A 19,254-nucleotide genomic window follows, 5' to 3' on the forward strand; every position below is an offset into this window, starting at 1 on the left:
GTTTTTTGTTTGTTTATTTGTTTTTTAATATTCAAGGGACAGCTAAGTGGTGCTGAAATCCCGAGAACCTGAGTTCAAATCTAGTCTCAGACACTTAACACTTCCTAGCTGTGTGACCCTGGCCAAGCCATTTAACACTAATTGCCTCAGCAAGAATACCCCAAAAATCCAAAAACAAAAAGCCAAAATAAAAAAACCACGGAAGTTCAAAAGGAAGAAAAAAAAAGTTGAGAAACCATTTTTGTAGTTTTTCAGATAAAGATCTCATCTCATATCAGAATACAAGTCATTCCTCAGTTCATAAATGGTAAAGGATAGGAATAGGGTGTTTTCCAATGAAAAAAATCCAACTAATTTATCATCATCTGAAAATAATGCTCTAAGTCCTTGGAACATTAAAATAGAGAACTGCAAAATAAAACAACTTTAAGAGATCATTCTTGGAATACTAACTCACTATTGCTAGAATTGTAAAATGATCCAGTCATTTTAGAGAACAACCTGAAATTGTGCTAAGTTGTCGAACTGTGGGTACCATTTGATCCATCCCCGAGAATTTTAGGTCCTGTTCTCAAGATGAAGAAGGAAAAGAACTTTTATGTTGTCTAAATATTTATAGTAATTTTTTTTGCAACAAAGGATTGTAAAGTGCAGGGATACCCATCATTTGGGGAATGGCTAGAGAGGGATTGAGGACAACCAATGGCAAATGGCTAGTGGCTTCTGTAGTGGTTGATGATGGTCTATAAACACTGCAAAAGTGGCAGGTGCATCTCTCCAGAATTATGCGCTTTATCACTGAGTGGAGCTCTCTCAGCCCAGAATAGTTGAGATGTATCTTTGACCCCTAAATAGCTTTCAGAGAGAATCATAAAAGTGCTCTGGATTTTTACTATCAGCAAAACCAAAAATCCAGCCCCCAAAAGAACTAATTTCAGGTGTGCTCTTAGTCCAGCATCCTGGCCCAGCCGGCTCTCGGTTTTGCTTTAACTCACTTTTGGTGGGGGGTACACAGCCTTGTTAGAGACGGGTGCAGTAATTTACTCGTAGGCCCTAGAGAGGCCTCAGGGTTTGTTTAGCATCTTTCATTCATGATCCAGGGGAGGATATTGAAGCATGGGGGGGGAGGGGACTGCTCCAGGTTTATGTCAACCAGGTGGGGAAATGAGGAGCGGGGGAGGGGAAGGCTCCAGGGTCCAACCTCTCCCAGGGGTCTGAGCCAAATCTGCACCCAGAGCCTACTGGCTGCAAGCCCTGCATTCTGCTCCCGTCAGTCCATCCGCCTGATTCCTGGGGGGCAATCTTGCGCCCCAAACCAAGAGGCTTCGGAGCATTTCCAGGACGCGAATCTGCTCTCAGGATCTGCCTCGGTTTCCCGGTCTGTAAGAATAGCCTGAGGAGGGCACCTGTCACCAGAGCGGCTGTGCATTCATTAGGCGCTATCTGTGTGCCTATGAGTATCCCGAATTCTGGGTGCCAATCAGAGGGCGGGCCCTGCCTCCCAGGAACTTACATTTCAAAGGGTCACTCCGTACCGGAAGTAGGGAAAAGGGTGGGGTTGAGGGGAGGACGTCACCAGCCTGCCCCACCGGGGAGCACGAGGCCGGACAGAATCCCTCCCTGGGCGCTCACGCCCCGCCTGGCTGGTTGAACTCCGGGCAATGCTGAGAGGCTCCTGGTGCGCAGGCGCAGCTTCCAGGTTTGCGGGTTTGGTTCAATTCTTTCCTCGGTGCTGGGTGAGTGGGACAGAGGAGTAGGAGTCAGTGCGCACGCGCAGCGTCGGAGGATTTTTTTTTTTTTTGTTGTTTTTTTTTGGTTTGGTTTGGTTTGTCGTTTGCTTGTTTGTTTTGTTTCTCCCCCTCCCCCCATCTCTTAAGGTACCCACCTTCACGCAGGGACGTAGTTGGGGTCAGTTCCCGTGGCAGGGTCCGAGTGTGGGGGTGCGCGTGCAAGAGGGGGGTGCCGAGTGTGCGAGCCGTGCAGAATGGAGTAGCACCGCGGGGGTGCGAGTCTCGGAATGGTGGTTGTGGGGGTGTAGCTGCCGCGGGTGTGGGGGAGGGGCTGTGGCCCTGAGTGATCTCACCTGCGTAGGCTGAGGTGGGGGAGGGGCCGCGCTTGGGCATCCCTGTGGCTGCTGGGGTCCGAAAGTTTCTCCGGGAGTCCCCAGTGAGCCCCGGTTTGGCGTGAGCGTCTCATGGGGACTCCGGGTTCAGTGCCCACTTGGGGGGGCGGACTCTAGCTTGACCCGTTTGGCTCAGGTTCCCCCTGGGTAAAAAGGGGACGAGAGCCGCCCCTCCCCCTCTCCTTCTCCGGCCCGGTGAGATCTGTAAAGCACTAAATGCCGGGCGGGGCATACAGCAAGCACTCTCTACGTGCAGCTCTCCGTAAATTTCCCTCGGTCTCTGCTTTTGCCTGGAGGACCGTGGTGGTGGAGGAGGGGTGCTCAGCCTCTGGCCTCCCATCCAGCTCCGCCCCGGGCCTCTCTCCCTCCCTGGGGTCTTGGGTGCTTTGGGAGGCGGGGCGTATGCTATAGACGGGGAGACTGAGGCAGGAATCCCAGGGCTTGGCCAGGATCACCAAGCTCCCAGGGATTCGGGCGAAGGCCTGTGGTCTGCACCCCATGCGGCTTGCGTCCCCAGGGCTGCCCCTCCAAAAAAGCGTGCAGGAAACTTTAGTGTCCAGTGATGGGGGTACTAGAAGGGTCTCCCTGCCCCCCCATGGGATCTCCCTGTCTTCTCTGAGCTGAGATCCCTCGGCCTCCTCCCCGGAGCAGCCTCTCCCTACCCTCCCTGCCCTGAGAGCTCTCATTCTGGGCAGATTAGCATCCAGTCCAGGAAGGGAAGGCTCAGGCCCCGTCCTCCCTCTCTGAGATACTTCTCTCTCCCCAGCCCGGCAGGCAGAGGACCCAAGCCCGGAACCAGAGTCATGGCCCCTGGCAGCCGGAGCCCCCCGTCCCAGGTGAGTGCGGTCCTCCCCAGAGCTGAGCAGGGGGAGTCCAAGGGAGCCCAGGAAGCTTCCTCCTGTCAGAGGGAGGGGAGGAATCAACCTCCTGGCCCCCGGGCTGCTCCGAGGGGTCTCTGAGTCCCTCTCCTTTGCCAGGTCCCAGGCCCCATCAAAGAGCATTGAGAATGTGGGCCATGACAAGCACTGTGCCCACCTCTGGGGTGATGAAGGAAGGTTAGATGAAAGTGCTAAATGACAAGGTCAGGAAGGAGACTGGGAGGTGGTTCCTTAAGGGTGGCCAGACGGCAGCACTGGGAGGCATGGTGAGGGTTGGTGCCACTGAGAAGTCTCCCCAGTCAGCAGGGCCTCTGGGTGGGCTGAGAGCGGAGGGAAGCAGGAGTCATGGTATGAAGGGGACCCCCAAGGCCTCTTCTGGTTCTGTGAGGGGGAGTCAGGGAGAACACAGGTCGGCCCCTGACCTCTCTGACCTCTGGGATCAGACCTGCCTGGGGAGTGCAAGCACAGGATTCATTTCTAGGAGACAGTTATGTCAAGGAAAAGGGGGCAGCTCCTCCCCGAAGGGAACAGAAGTTCCAGGCAAAGTTTGCTCAGAAAGGTGAGTCCCGTGGAAATGAGTCCCTGTGGGCCTCAGTGAACTGACATTTTTCTGGGAGCATAAGAGAATTAAACTGATACAATATGTATTAAACAATGTTTACAAATTTATGCCTGCAATTAGATCTATTTTGCTTTAGTTAAAATAGTAACAGCTTTCTGTTAGCAAATGTGCAAAATTTTCCTAACTAGTTTCTTTTTTGCCTTAGTCCTGTGACCTCAAGATCATCCCCTTTCTCCACTCACACCCATGGCCAAGATACAACTTTGTTAGTAAACTCTTTTCTGCTAGAAGAAATGGCTTTTGGGAAAATTGAGATTCTGAAGACGTACCATCCCTCACTGCAAATCTACTTTTTATTGGAACTGAATTTGTTGTAAACCAAATCATGTGGGTCTCATTGAAAGTCCCACCTGTTCTCCTCTTAGGATACTGTGGTATGTGACTCCATAGGTGGATCATCCCTTCATGAAACATATTCTGAAAATTAGGTAATAAGTTAGACATTTAAGACAATTAATTTAGACAATATGAAGATAATTCAGAGCCTTATTGGATCAGGATTACTCTGTTCTGGTATCTGAATGCCATCATTCTAGCTGTCAAGTTGATAAATGGTTAAATGATTCTTTTTGAATTAATTTCAGTGAATTAATTTTATTTGGCAATAAGTTTATAAAATTTGCATTACTTTGATTCTGATAATTCTTTTATTCTGATACATGGTCATTTGGAAAAGTAATTCCTTGAGGCTGATCCAATGGCATCCTTCCCTTTTTTTTTTTTTTTTTTTTTTTTTTTTTTCCCCTGAGGCTGGGGTTAAGCGACTTGCCCAGGGTCACACAGCCAGGAAGTGTTAAGTGTCTGAGACCAGATTTGAACTCAGGTCCTCCTGAATTCAAGGCTGGTACTCTATCCACTGCACCACCTAGCTGCCCCTAATGGCATACTTCCAAAAGGATCTTTTAATCTAGATGTTCTGAAATGATGAATTACACTGTTGGAATATGTATTAAGTGGGGTTTACAACTTTATGCATGAAATTAGGTCTATTTTGCTTTAAAATCAATGGTAATAATGACAACTTTCTGTTAGTAAGTGTACAAAGGAAACTGTAAATTCTCCTTATCTAGGAAATTCTTTGGCCTTTAGCAGGAAGGTACTTTGGGACTAGTCCAGGTCTTCTAAATCTTTACAGCTTTGACTCATTGTCTAAAAAATGTAATGGAGTGGGTTAGCAGAATCCCCAAATTCCACCTAGTGGATCATCTATGGTCGTAATATGTTTGAGCTCATGTAGTTTCAAATCAACTGAGATTTTTCAAAGTGGAACCCTTTCCTTGAATACAGTTGTTATTAAAGAACTTGGAATAGAGAAATTAAGAGAAATCTTTTTCTTTAATTGCTCACAAATTCAAAAATAGACAGAATGGAAGCTAAAAGTGAAATATCCAAGTAGATGAGTCAGATGTTTTACAGAAAATGAAAATGGAACAAAAAGTGAGGAACTTTTTTATCTGTAAGAAAAAGAAGGGCTCTGCAAAAAGAACTCATGAAAAAGCAAATCTTATCATTCTGCTGGAATTTGGAAGAAAATGAAATTGAAGGGCATCAACTGGCAAGTATGCTTGTCAAGCCCTGGTTCTTCAAGTTGCAGCTTAAGTAGTAATAATGCCTTTTAGGGGATCAAAGTGATGAGCCCTCTCTTGTGTGAGAACCATGAGTCTGCTTCTTATTGATTCTGGATCTCCAGTGATATAGAACTCTTACATGATGTTGAAACAGTGTCTTTTTCAAAAATAAACCATCAATATCTCTCTTATGCATTTGCTCAGTCTCCAACCCGGGCTGATGAAATATCACATTTTTTAAAAGAAGGAAACAAATTCTCCTCCCCACCCCAAACTACACTTCTGTTTCAGTAATTCATGAAATGAATGAATACATTCCATAAACAAATGAAAGCAATCATAAAGCAAAGACAGCAGATCATTCTGGCCATGACCTATCCTACCCAGTGTCATCTCAGCTCTTCAATGTAAGAATAGAGCTTAGCTTTGCTGGAGGCAATCTCATAAATGGACATATTAAGAGTACTACATCTCTAGGATACTTCTCTTGCTTTCATCTAGTTACGAATATTTTAGATTTTAAAGAAATTTAGCAAATCATTCTTTTTTCTTTGTTCTTTACTCAATGATCACTTTTCATTTCCACCCCTCAGAATATAAAATAATTTTCAACTTCTGCCCAACTCGGCATAGAATTTCTTAAATTCTTAAGACTTGACACACATGATGGTGAGGAATTTCCCATTACCTCTTTCTCCTGCACATATTTTTATATCTTGCTGATACAGCCCAAATCTATTTCCTAATTCCATCAGAAGCATTGTGTAATAAAACATTTTTCTTTTTCTTTTTTTTGCTGAGGCTGTTGGGGTCAAATGACTTGCTCAGGGTCACACAGCTAGGAAGTGTTAAGTGTCTGAGGGCAGATTGGAACTCAGGTCCTCCTGACTTCATGGCTGGTATTTTATACACTGCACCACATAATTGCCTTTAATAAAACATTTTTTCCAATTTAAATGATTACAACAGGATCAACACTTCAAATAGAAAATACTTTTCTCCCTATTCCATTGGGCTCCTAATGCCTAGTTCCAGGTCTTGGCTGTGACAGTCATAAAGTTTACATAACTTTTTGGCAAGTCCCATTTGTGCCTTACTTTTCTCCTCTGAATTGATAAGATTTGGACCAATTAAATTCTGGAATGTCAGCTCCAAATCAAATAACTTTTGATGGTTTAGGAGTTGGTGACCTTCAAGGATGTGATGGTGGACTTCACTGAGGAGGAGTGGGGGCTCTTGGACCCTTCTCAGAAGGAGCTTTACAAGGAGGTTATGCTGGAGAATGTCCAGAACCTGCTGTCTTTGGGTAAGGACCATTTCCTTTCTTTTCTTGGTTTTAATGGTCAGGCCAAAATCAGTGCAAGCCAGAGAAGGTGGATCCCCAATCTCCGCTCTGGTGCAAGTCAGCCTTAGGAGCTGTGTGCAGTGCAAAGACCTCTGTGTACCTCAACTTTTCATCTACTGTGGCCTTGCCTTGTAGCCTTTTCAAATGGAATCAGTTACCATTAGTCCAATGGCTGCAGAGGCAAATGGTGTGGATTCACTGTCAGAGGAAAGACATGAAGTTTAAAAAGAGGGACAACTTTATCTAAACTACTTTGTCTTCCCAATTTGATTGTCCCATTCAAATTACTGAAAACTAATTTGTCCAAATAAAAGCAATATACCTAAGATTAAAAAAAAAAAGAAAAGAAAAAAAATCTTTCTAGACTCCTTAGAGTTCTCTTACTTCATATGTATATACAAATATCTTTCTAAAAATCTAAAAGAAAATGAGTCATTCACCTATTGACAGTTAAAAAGATATAGAAAGATAGTTTTCAAATGAAGAAATTGAAACATTTTGAAATCATATGAAAAAAGTGCTCTAAAATTTTTTTCTCTTTACATTTGATATTATTTCTTTTCGATATTATTCCTTTGATATTCTTGATATTTTGTTTTTTTTCTATTAAAGCTTTTTTATTTTTAACATGTGCATAATATGAAAAGGTGTTCCAAATCATTATTGATTGGAGAAATGCAAATTAGGACAACTCTGAGATACCACTACACACCTCTCAGATTGGCTAACATAACAGGAAAAGATAATGTCGAATGTTGAAGGGGAGGAGAGAAAACAGGGACACTGATGCATTGTTGGTGGAGTTGTGAAGTGATCCATTCATTCTGGAGAGCAATTTGCTCAAAAAGTCATCAAACTGTGCATACCTTCTGATCCAGCAGTGTTACTACTGGGCTTATATCCCAAAGAGATATTAAAGGGGGGAAAGGGACCTGTATGTGCAAAAATTTTTGTGGCAGCCCTTTTTGTAGTGGCCAGAAACTGGAAACTGAGTGATGCCCATCAATTGGAGAACAAGCATACCTGCCAGTTGATGCCCTTCCATTTCATTTTCTTCCAAATTCCAGCAGAATGATAAGATTTGCTTTTTCAAGAGTTCTTTTTGCAGAGCCCTTCTTTTTCTTACAGATAAGTTGTTTATGTGAATGTTATGGAATATTATTGTTGTCTAAGAAATGACCAGCAGAGGGATTTCAGAAAGGCCTGTAGAGACTTACACTAAGTGAAATGAACAGAACCAGGAGATCATTATACACTTCAACAAGAATAGTATATGAGGATCAATTCTGATGGAGGTGGCTCTCTTCAACAATGAGAGGATCCAAATCAGTTCTAATTGATCAGTAATGAAGAGAACCAGCTACACCCAGTGAAAGAATGATGAGAAATGAGTATGGACGTAGCATTTACACTCTTTCTGTTATTGTTTGCTTGCATTTTTGTTTTTCTTCCCAAGTTATTTTTACCTTCTTTCTAAATCTGATTTTTCATGTGTAGCAAGATAACATAAATATGTAAACATATATTGTATTTAACATGTACTATAGCATATTTAATATGTATGGGACTACCTGCCATCTAGGGGAGGGGGTGGAGGGAAGGACGAGGAAAAATTGGAACAGAAGTTTTTGCAAGGGTCAATATTGAAAAATTACCTATGCATATGTTATGTCAATAAAAAGGTATAATTAAAAAAAACATATGCATGGATAACTTTTCAACATTAACCCTTGTAAAACATTGTGTTCCAAATTATCCATCCTTACCCCTATCCACTCCCTTAGATGGCAAATAATATGTTAAACATGTTTAAAAAATATGTTAAATCCCATATAAATCCCATGTTTATACAATTATCTCACTGCACAAGAAAAATGAGATCAAAAAGGAAAAAAATGAGAAAGAAAATAAAATGCAGGCAAACAACAAAAAGACTGAAAATACTATGCTTGGTCCATATTCAGTTCCCATTGTCCTCTCTTTGCCGTGCAGATGGCTTTCTTCATCCCAAGGCCATTGGAACTGGCCTGAATCATCTCACTGTTGATGAGAGCCATGTCCATCAGAATTGATCATCGTATAATCTTGTTGTTGCCATGTACAATGATCTTTTGGTTCTGCTCATTTCATTCAGCATCAATTCCTTTCCAGGCCTTTCTGAAATCATCCTGCTGATTGTTTCTTACAAAACAATAACATTCTATAACATTCATATACCGAAATTTATTCAGCCATTCTCCAATTGATGAGCATCCACTTAGTTTCCAGTTTTTTGTCACTACAAAAAGGGCTGCCACAAACATTTATGCACATGTGGTTCCTTTCCCTCTTTTAAGATCTCTTTGGAATACAAGCCCAGTAGTAACACTGCTGGGTCAAAGGATATACATATTCTAAGTTATTGTTGATCATGTTTGAGAAATTTAAATGGGAATTAAAACAATCTATGTCGTTTTACACTTCTCATATTGGCTAAAATAGTCTGCAGAAGTGATAATGTATTTTTTTTAATGTTTATTTTCTCCAGTTACATGTATATTTGTGGCAGACACTGGAAAGTGAGGGAGTTATGGTATATGAATGTTATGGCATATTACTATTCATACAAGGATGATTCCAGGAAAGCTTGGAGAGACTTATGTAAACCAATGCTGAGTAAAGTAAGAAGAACCAAGAGAACGCTGTACACAGCAACAACAAGATTACTCTGATAGATGAGGCTCTTTTCAACAGTGAGGTGATTCAGGCCAATTCTAATAGACTTGTGATGGAGAGAGCTATCCGCTTCCAGAGAAAGGATTGTGGGAACTGAATATGGATCATAACATCATATTTTCACCTTTTTTTGTTCTTTGCTTGCTTTTTTTTCCCTTTCTTTCTCATTTATTTTTCCTTTTTGATCTGATTTTTCTTCTTCAGCATGATAAATGTGGAAATATGTAGAAAAGAATTACAAATGTTTAACATAAAGTGGATTACTTCTTCTCTAGGAGAGGGGGATGAGAGAAGGGAAAGAAAAAAATGTGGAATAGAAAGTTGTGGAAGGGAGAATGTCATAAATTATCTCTGCATGCATTTTGAAAAATAAAAAGCTATTATTTAAAAAAAAAAAAAAAAAGGGAAAAACCCAGAAGATAAGAAAAGTGAATGTAGCATGTATTGGTTTACATGCAGTCTCCATAGTTTTCTCTGCAGATGTGGATGGATGTTTTCCACTCAGAATTTATTGGGATGAACTTTGATTAATGAATCTCTAAGAAGAACCAAGTCTATTATTATTAATCATCACAGAATCTTGCTATTGCTATATACAATGTTGTCCTGGTTCTGCTTGTTTGACTCAGCATCAATTCATATAAATCTTTCCAAGTCTTTCTAAAATCAGCTTGTTTATCATTTTCATAGAAAACTAATATTCCATTCCTTTCATATATCAAAACTTATTTGGCCATTCTAATTCTTCAGTTCTTTGCCACTACCAAAAAAAAAAAAAAAAAGTATTACAAACATTTTCACATGTGAGTCCTTTTCCCTCTTTTGTGATTTCTTTTTGATACACACCCAGTAGAGCCATTGCTGAATCAAAGGGAATACACAGTTTGATAGTCCTTTAGGCAGAGTTTCAAATTGTCATCCAGAGCAGTTGGATCATTTCACAGCTCCACCAACTATTTATTAGTGTCCCAGTTTCCCACATCCCCTCCAACATTCCTCATTATCCTTTCCTGTCTTCTTAGCCAATCTGAGATTGGAGGGTTTGGCACCTCAGAGTTATTTTACTTTTCATTTCTCTAATCAGTAGTGATTTAAGGCATTTCTTCATGAGCATATCTGGCTTTTTTTTTTTCCTTCACCTGAAAACTCTCTTCATATCCTTTAGCCATTTATTGGTTGGGTAATGACTCAAATGTTTATTTTAGAGATGAAACATTTAACAGAAAAACTGGTGTAAAATTTTTTCGCCCACTTTCTGATTCCCTTTTAAGCATGGTCACATTGGGTTTTTTTAATGCCAAAGATTTTAATTTAATGTAGTCAAAATTATCCATTTTGCATTTCATAAAGTTCTCTTTATTCTCCTTTGACCATAAATTCCTTTCTTCTTGATAGTTCTGACAGAAAAATTATCCCTTGTTCTTGTAATTTGCTTATGTTATCACCCTTTATGCCTAAATCATGTACATATTTTGATCTCATTTTACTAGGGATTTGAGATGTAGATCCATGTTGAATTTCTGACATAGTATTTTCCAGTTTTCCCAGCAATTTTTATTAAATTGTGAGTTCTTATGCCAGAAGTTGGAGTCTTTGGGCTTGTCAAACAGTATTTTTACAAACAGTATAGTTATTGATTATTGCATATCTAAGTTGTTCCACTGATCTACTACTTTATTTCTCAGTCAGTAACAGATGCTTTTGATGATTGTTACTTTAAAATAATTTTAGGTCTGGTACTGCTAGACCATCATTTACATTTTTGTCTTCATTAATTCCCTTGATATTTTTGACCTTTTCTTGTTCCAGATTAAATTTGTTAGTATTTTTTCTAGTTCTATAAAATAATTTTAATTTTATTAGCTCAACATACCCATGAGCAGTTGATACTTTTCTAGGTGTTTACATCTGACTTCATTTATTTTTGTAATTGTGTCTTACAGTTCTGCATTTGTCTTGGCATATAGACACCAAATATTTATTTTTTAACAGTTATTTTAGATGCAATTTGTCTTTCAAACCTAAAAGAATATGAGTCATTTCCCAAGTAACAACTGGTCAAAGGTTAGTACCAAGTAGTTTCTTATAAAATCAAACGTAATTACATATGGGAACATATTCTAAGTCATGATTTATTATAGAAATGCAAATTAAAGCAGCTTTGAGATATTTTGTTTATTACCTATTATTATCTATTACATCACTTGCAATGATAAAAAGGGAAAGTGAGAAATGTTGGCGAGGATATGGAAAATTTGTGTCACTAATTATCAGTGTGAATTGATCCATCCATTTTGGAGTACAGTCTGGAATTATGTCCAGAGGGTTATCAAACTGTGTTTCTCCTTTGTCCTAGCAATACCATTATTAATGCTAATATTCAAGTTGATTAAGGAAAAAAGGCGGGGGGAGAACTTCTATATTTTAACATATCATTGTAGCTCTCTTGGGTGTAAATACCTATAAATTGCAGGGATGTCTATTAATTGAGTAATGGTTTGAGAGGGATTGAGTGCAACCTGAGGTAAATGGTCAGTGGCTTCAGGACTGCTTACCCATGGTCTGTCTGTCTTTTTTTTTTAAGTTTCAAAATTCATTTTATTTCCCTGAAATTTAACTCACTTATCAGTCAAGCTGTTTTTGAGCACTCCACTATGGACAAGATAATTTGTAAAGCATTGTGGGTAGTGCAAGAGAAATATTAGACATGATCCCTGTCCTTGAGCTCTTCATAATCTAATTGGGAAAACAAGAATACTATGTGGAAATTTAGCCAACACACATGAGGTGTCTCAAGGATAGGACTGAAGACCAAGAAAAGGTCATTCTCTACCAGGGTAGTTACAAAAGACTTTGTGAAAGAAGGTTCAGACACCATTTGCGTCTTCAGTTTGGGAAGAAGGACATATATAAGCAAACTGGCAGCAGAAGTAAGTCACATCTCCCCAGATGGGAAGATTGTTTCTTCTCAAACATAAGCACCTGTGGGTTTTTCACAGAATTGTCAAAATGTTCACCCTCCTCATGAAAAAAAGAGAAAAGCCAATGGAATTGTTATTGTCAGTGAAACCTCCATTTTCTTACTGTTCCTTGAGCCACTTCTCCAAATCCTGCCCAGTTCATATCAGACTATCTCCATGAAACTTGCCCTGTATTCCCTTCTCTGATTGATTTTTTTAAGCACATCCAGGGAGAAAAAAAATCAGTAATATCCAGGATGGATTCACAAGTTTGGACAACCATCATTTTCTGCTTGTATAAGATTAGCAGGCAGGAAGATATAGCCATAGAGCCATAGAGAGTTATCCTGAAGGATATATTTAAGGAGATCTCCAAAGCACTCATTTTGCAGCTCAAGAGCCAAAAACTGAAGGAATTAGATTATTTTGATTTGGTTTGACATTTGGTTCCAGAAAGTCTTTAAAGATAATCGCCCCCAGACAAGATTATATCTATCTATATCTATATCTATAGATATATCTATATCTATAGATATATCTATATCTATCTATCTATCTATCTATCTATCTATCTATCTATATATATATATATATATAGGGTAGATGATAGTACATAGTTGAATAGCAGCCTGAGATTGTCATTAACCTAAAAGAATTCTTTTTGTTTTCCATTAATAATGTTTCATTTTTTCTAATCACATGTAAACATAGTTTTCAATGTTTATTTCTGTAACATTTGAGTTCCAGATTTTTTTTCCTCTCCCTCCCTTTGCTCTCCCCTTCCCAAGACAGCAAGCAAGTAACTTACTTATAGGCCCTGCAGAGTTCTGTCATTTTATTTTGTACCATCTGAATTTCCTCATCATATTCAGCAGATCCATTTGGATATTTCCAAGTGTTCTGGCTTAGATGAATAAATGTGGTTGTGTACATCAAATCTCTGAACACTGCCCAGTCCTTTTCTGATGAAATGTTGCAAAGCCTGTGCCTCCCTCCAAGTTAAAAATGAACTGTTCTTCCATGGAGAATCACTCTAATCTGTTGACAGTCAGTCTGGTAGACATCTTGTCTTGTGGCTGCCCTTTCTGTTGAAGATGAATGTTCATCTTGGAGTGAATAAGTCTCTTATGGGAGCAATACTCTGTGGTGAACACCTTGATCACCTTCACATCACACATATCCTCTTCTTCTTACAGAAAAAAGATCTATGGATAAGTCGTAAGCCTTGCTGTTGCCTTTAATTATCTGTGTACACCATTGTACTTCTGTTTTTGATGGCTCTTTTTCTTTTTCTTTCTTTTTCTTTTTTTGGTTTTTTAAAACTTTATAATTATAACAGTTTTGTTCTTTTTTTTTTTGACAGTGCATATGCATGGGTAATGTTTTACAACATTATCCCTTGCACTCCTTTCCGTTCTGAATTTTCCCCTCCTTCCCTCTACCTCCTCCCCTAGATGGCAGGCATTCCCATACATATTAAATATGTTATAGTATATCTTAGAAACAATATATGTGTGCAGAATTGATTTTTTGTTGTTGTTGTTACAAAGGAAGAATTGGATTCAGAAGGTTAAAAAAAAAATGCAAACAGTTTATACTCATTTTCCAGTGTACTTTCTCTGGGTGTAGCTGATTCTTTCTGATGGTTATTTTTCTTCAGATGTGGAGCCCAAGTTTGAATGGAATGAGATCAGTAGAAAGCTGGGGATTTTTGTGGAAGAACGTGATCTGCAAAGATTCATGAAGGATGGTCCCTGTGCCTTAACTTTGAGGGAAATCCATGCCTCTAACATCCAAGGAGATAATTCAAGAAAGAGGCAATCTTCTTTCCTAAGTCATTGTAAGAAAATGCCCTCAGGGAATAACTGGCTTTTCGATAGTGAATATCAGAAATGTTTTCCTGAACAGGTAGAGCTTTTTCATTCCCAGGAGAAGTATGCTGAAATACAAATCAATCCAGGTATTCAAGGGGAAATGTCCTTCAGCAAGAGTTCAGACATCATTAGACATCAGAAAAATGATAATGGGGAAATGTTTTGTGGAAGTAATGAAGTTGGGAAGGCCTTGAGTCAGACTTCTAAGCTCATTACTCATCAGCAAATTCACACAAGAAAGCAACCTGATGAGTATAATGAATGTGAAGCAATCTCATCCCATCATTCATCTCTTCCTTACCATTGTAGAGTTGACTCTGGAATGAAAAGTTTTGGTGACTGTGGGAAGGCCTATGGTTGGAACTCAGGTATTGATAGCTCTCAGAAGATTCATACAGAAATGGTTTATAAATGTAATGAATGTGGGAAGACATTTCCACAAATATCTAATTTTCGTAAACATCAGAGAATCCACAGTGGAGCAAAACATTATAAATGTAATCAATGTGGGAAGGCTTTTGTGTACAGGTACAGTCTTGCTAACCATCAGAGAATCCACACTGGAGAAAAACCTTATAAATGTAATCAATGTGGAAAGTCTTTTCGATGGAGTTCCAGTCTTTTTTTCCATCAGAGAATCCACACTGGAGAAAAACCTTATAAATGTAATCCTTGTGGAAAATTTTTTCGATACAGTTCCAGTCTTGCTTTACATCAGAGAATCCACAATGGAGAAAAACTTTATAAATGTAATCAATGTGGAAAGTGTTTTCGATGCAGTTACAGTCTTGCTTTACATCAGAGAGTCCACACTGGAGAAAAACCTTATAAATGTAATCAATGTGGAAAGTCTTTTCGATGCAGTTCCATTCTTGATAAACATCAGAGAATCCACACTGGAGAGAAAGAAAAATCTTTTGAATGTCATCAGTGTGGAAAAGCTTACAGGAACAAGGCAAAACTTATTGAGCATGAGAGAAGCCACTCTGGAGAGAAACCTTTTGAATGTATCCAGTGTGGAAAGACTTTCTTATATGAGAGAAGTCTTGCTAAACATCAGAAAATCCACACCGGAGACAAACCTTATAAATGTAATCAATGTGCAAAAGCTTTCATAATGAGGTACCAGCTTGTTGAGCATCAGAAAAGCCACACTGGAGAGAAACCTTTTGAATGTAATCAATGTGGAAAGGCTTTTTGTTACCCTTCCAGACTTACTCGACATCAGAGAATCCACACTGGAGACAAACCTTATAAATGTAATCAGTGTGGGAAAGCTTTCATAATGAGGTACCAGCTTGTTGAACATCAGAGAATTCACACTGGAGAGAAACCTTTTGAATGTAATCAATGTGGGAAAGCTTACAAAGTAAGATATCTTCTTGCTGAACATCAGAGAAGCCACACTGGAGAGAAACCTTTTGAATGTAATCAATGTGGAAAGACTTTTTGTTACCCTTCCAGGCTTACTCGACATCAGAGAATCCACACTGCAGAAAAACCTTTTGAATGCAATCAGTGTGGAAAGACTTTTATATACAATTCTCTTCTTTCTAGTCATCAGAGAATCCACACTGGAGAGAAACCTTTTGAATGCAATCAGTGTGGAAAGACTTTTATATACAGTTCCCTTCTTTCTAATCATCAGAGAATCCACACTGGAGAGAAACCATTTGAATGTAATCAATGTGGAAAGGCTTTTAGGCTTTGTTCCATTCTTACTAAACATCGGAGAATCCATACTACAGAGAAACCTTTTGAATGCAATCAATGTGGAAAAGCTTTTAAATACAGTTCCCTGCTTTCTCAACATCAGAGAATGCACAGTGGAGAGAAGCCTTTTGAATGTAATCAATGTGGGAAAGCTTTCATAATGAGGTACCTTCTTGTTGAACATCAGAGAAGCCACACTACAGAGAAACCTTTTGAATGTAATCAGTGTGGGAAAGCTTACAAAGTGAAGTACCTTCTTGCTGAACATCAGAAAACCCACACTGGAGAGAAACCTTTTGAATGTATTCAGTGTGGAAAGAGTTTCACATACAAGAGAATTCTTGCGAAACATCAAACAATCCATGCTAGAAAGAAACCTTTTGAAGGTAATTAATGTGGTAAAGATTTCACGCACAAGGGAAAACTTGCTGAACATCAGAAAATACACACTGGAGAAAAACTTTATGTAATCAATGAGGAAAGACTTTTTCATAGAGTTCTAGTCTTGCTAAACAATTGAGAATCTGAAGGAGTCCTACCAAATTCCTTTTATGACACAGACATGGTACTGATACCTAAACCAGGTAGGATGAAAACAAAGAAAATTATAGACCAATCTCCTTAATGAACATTGATGCAAAAATCTTAAATAAAATATTAGCAAAAAGATTACAGAAAATTATCCCCAGGATAATACACCATGACCAAATAGGATTTATACAAGTAATGCAGGGCTGGTTCAATAGTAAAAGAACCATTCACATAATTGGCTATCAGTAACCAAATGAACAAAAACAATATGATCATCTCATAGATGCAGAAAAAGCATTTGATAAAATCCAACACCCAACATTAGAGAGTATAGGAATAAATGGACTTTTCTTTAAAACAGTCAGTAGCATCTATTTAAAACCATCAGTAAGCATCATATGTAATGGTGATAAACTAGAACCATTCCCAGCAAAATCAGGAATGAAACAGGGGTTGCCCACTATTGCCATTACTATTCAGTATTGTATTACAAATACTAGCTTTGGCAATAAGAGATGAAAAAGAGATTAAAAGAATTAGAGTAGGTAATGAGGCAACCAAATTATCACAGTTTGCAGATGATATCATGGTATATTTAGAGAACCCCAGAGATTCTGCTAAAAATCTATTAGAAATAATCACAACTTTAGCAAAGTTGCTATTTACAAAATATTGATCCACAAATCATCAGCATTTTTATACATCACTAACAAAATCCAACAGTAAGAGATAAAAAGAGAAATTCCATTCAAAATAACTATCAATAGTATAAAATATTTGGGAATCTATCTGCCAAGGGAAAGTTAGGAAGTACAGGAGCAAAATTATACAAAAACTTTCCCCACAAATAAAGTCAGATTTAAACAATCTGAAAAATATTAAGTGTTTTTTGATAACTCAAGTGAATATAATAAAGATGATCATACTACCTAAATTAATCTATTAATTTAATACTATACTAATCAAATTCCCAAGAAATTATTTTAATGACCTAGAAGAAATAACAACAAAATTCATGTGGAAGAACAAAAGGTCAAGAATTTCAAGAGAACTAATAAAAAAAAAAATCAAATGAAAGTGGCCTAACTGTACCTGATCTAAAACTATATTACAAAGCAGCAGTCACCAAAACCATTTGGTATTAGCTAACAATTGAGAATCCACACTGGGGAAAAACATTTTTGTATATAATCTGTTTGGAAAAACTTTCACAGAGTTCCTTCTACCTGCACATGAGAGAATCCACACTTGAGAGAAACCTTTTTAATGTAATCAATGTGGAAATCTTTCATAAAGAACTTCAAACTTGCTTAACATAAGAGAATTCCCTGTAGAGAGAAACCTGTTGATTATAATCAGTGTGGGTAGACTTCCACACAAAGGTCCAATGTTGCTGAACATCAGAGTATCCACAATGGGGGGAAAAAAAACCTTCATGAAAGTAATTGTTATTTAGTGATTTGACAGAGTTCTATTTTTTAAAAAATAAATGACCATGTTTTTAATAATGGTTTATATTCTTATAATTTGAGTCAATTCTCTTATCTATTTTAGAAATGAGGCCTTTAACAGAAACACTGCTGGTAAAATTTAGAGATTTCTACAAAAAAGATCTCATAAAATATCCCAAATTCCATCTTATTTTGTGTGTGGGGGAAATCACCCAGGAATGGCACAAAGGAGAAATTGATGCAGAGTTCTGAGCCAGAGACAGAATTTATTAGAATGCTCCTCTGTAACCCAGAAGATTCCAGGCCTTTCTCTCCATCTAAGATCCCCTCCTTCCCTCAGGGTTCTGTTTTTGTAGGGATAAAATTATCCTATCAATAGGACAGCATTTCATTGGTTACTGTAAAATCCTTTGGCTAAAATATGGATACCATTAGGGCCTAGAGTTTCAGGATGGCCAGTGGGGGAAATCTATCCACTGACTAGATGGTCATAAGCTGAATGGTGTCCCCTCTTAGCTTGGGCCAGTGAAGATGGGGCCATTCAGCAATTAGGAGATAGATGAACCATTCATTGGGCTGGGCAAGTGCCCATAACCTCTCCCTCTAAAGGACCAAGGATAGTGGGAACTCTGGGAAAAGTATACTTAAAACAAGGATACTTACAGCAGGGTGTTGACTCAGTTTAATTGATGATATAATGGTTCTCTAGTTCACATGTACTTAATGTGATGTAATGATGTAATTAGTACTTAGTGTATATGGTGATGTAATGGTTCTGCAGGTGGCACATGCTCAGTGTGCTATAAGTGATGTAATTGTACTAAGGTATTTAAGGGCTGAGAGGACTGGAGACTAGTGTGTGTGCTGGAGCTCAATCTCAGGCTCCAGACTCCATCTTTGATCATCCTCGTGGTAGCTCTCCTGCCTTCATCATTTCTCCACTATGACCAAGACCCGTCCAGAGATCCTCCAGAAAGCTAGTCCGGACACTACGTCACCCCAAGAAGATTTCAGGGGAACTTTGGGGCTTTCCATCATACCCAAATGATCTATGGGTGAAACAGGATAGAATTGGTTCCTATCATGGTTCTGACAATTTGTAGTTATGCAAATAGACCTCATGCCTGATGTGGAAATAATTTCTATTCTATAAGCTTGAGGTCTACAAAAAAGTATCTTAATGGAATGTATATTTCCATATGATTCATTCAAACTTTGAATTAGTTATACTATTAAGTGATCAGCTAGGTAAGTATAAGCTAATGATCTACCATAAAATCATCATGGGCTGATTAATACTGAATTGGATTTGAATACAGCTCCTCAGTGTGTCAGTTTTCTTAATGTGCATGAAACTCAATAAATGTAATGATTTTTCTAGCAAATCATGTTTGTTATCATTCCTCAATTGTTCTTAGCATTCATAGACTATCATTTCTTCATCATTCCTGAAGTAATTGTTGCTCACCTTGTTT

General features: G+C 38.8%; 1 protein-coding gene across 3 annotated transcripts; it reads left to right on the forward strand.

Moving 5' to 3' along the window:
- Positions 1-1,537: 1,537 nt before the first annotated feature.
- On the forward strand, positions 1,538-17,854 carry LOC141565022 (uncharacterized). 3 transcript variants are annotated; one of them, XM_074307999.1, is made up of 5 exons: positions 1,547-1,699; positions 2,889-2,958; positions 3,482-3,559; positions 6,370-6,496; positions 13,871-17,854. In XM_074307999.1, exons 1-5 carry the CDS (start codon positions 1,662-1,664, stop codon positions 16,189-16,191), a joined length of 2,634 nt encoding a protein of 877 aa, XP_074164100.1. In that variant the 5' UTR covers positions 1,547-1,661; the 3' UTR covers positions 16,192-17,854. The 3 variants fall into 3 exon arrangements, with proteins under 3 accessions (XP_074164102.1, XP_074164100.1, XP_074164101.1); XM_074308001.1 differs by lacking the exons at positions 6,370-6,496; positions 13,871-17,854 and adding an exon at positions 3,768-4,343 and having other exon boundaries at positions 1,538-1,736; XM_074308000.1 differs by lacking the exon at positions 3,482-3,559.
- Positions 17,855-19,254: the final 1,400 nt, after the last annotated feature.

The sequence above is a fragment of the Sminthopsis crassicaudata genome, chromosome 3 (assembly GCF_048593235.1).
Source record: "Sminthopsis crassicaudata isolate SCR6 chromosome 3, ASM4859323v1, whole genome shotgun sequence".
Lineage (NCBI taxonomy): Eukaryota > Metazoa > Chordata > Mammalia > Dasyuromorphia > Dasyuridae > Sminthopsis > Sminthopsis crassicaudata.

What these genes read in the sequence shown, in the direction of transcription:
- LOC141565022 (XM_074307999.1), top strand. Translation starts at nt 1,662, where the DNA reads ATGCTGAGAGGCTCCTGGTGCGCAGGCGCAGCTTCCAG. An exon ending in TGCGCAGGCGCAGCTTCCAG is followed by an intron (nt 1,700 to 2,888) that starts GTTTGCGGGTTT and finishes CTCTCTCCCCAG; the next exon opens with CCCGGCAGGCAGAGGACCCA. An exon ending in GGCAAAGTTTGCTCAGAAAG is followed by an intron (nt 3,560 to 6,369) that starts GTGAGTCCCGTG and finishes TTGATGGTTTAG; the next exon opens with GAGTTGGTGACCTTCAAGGA.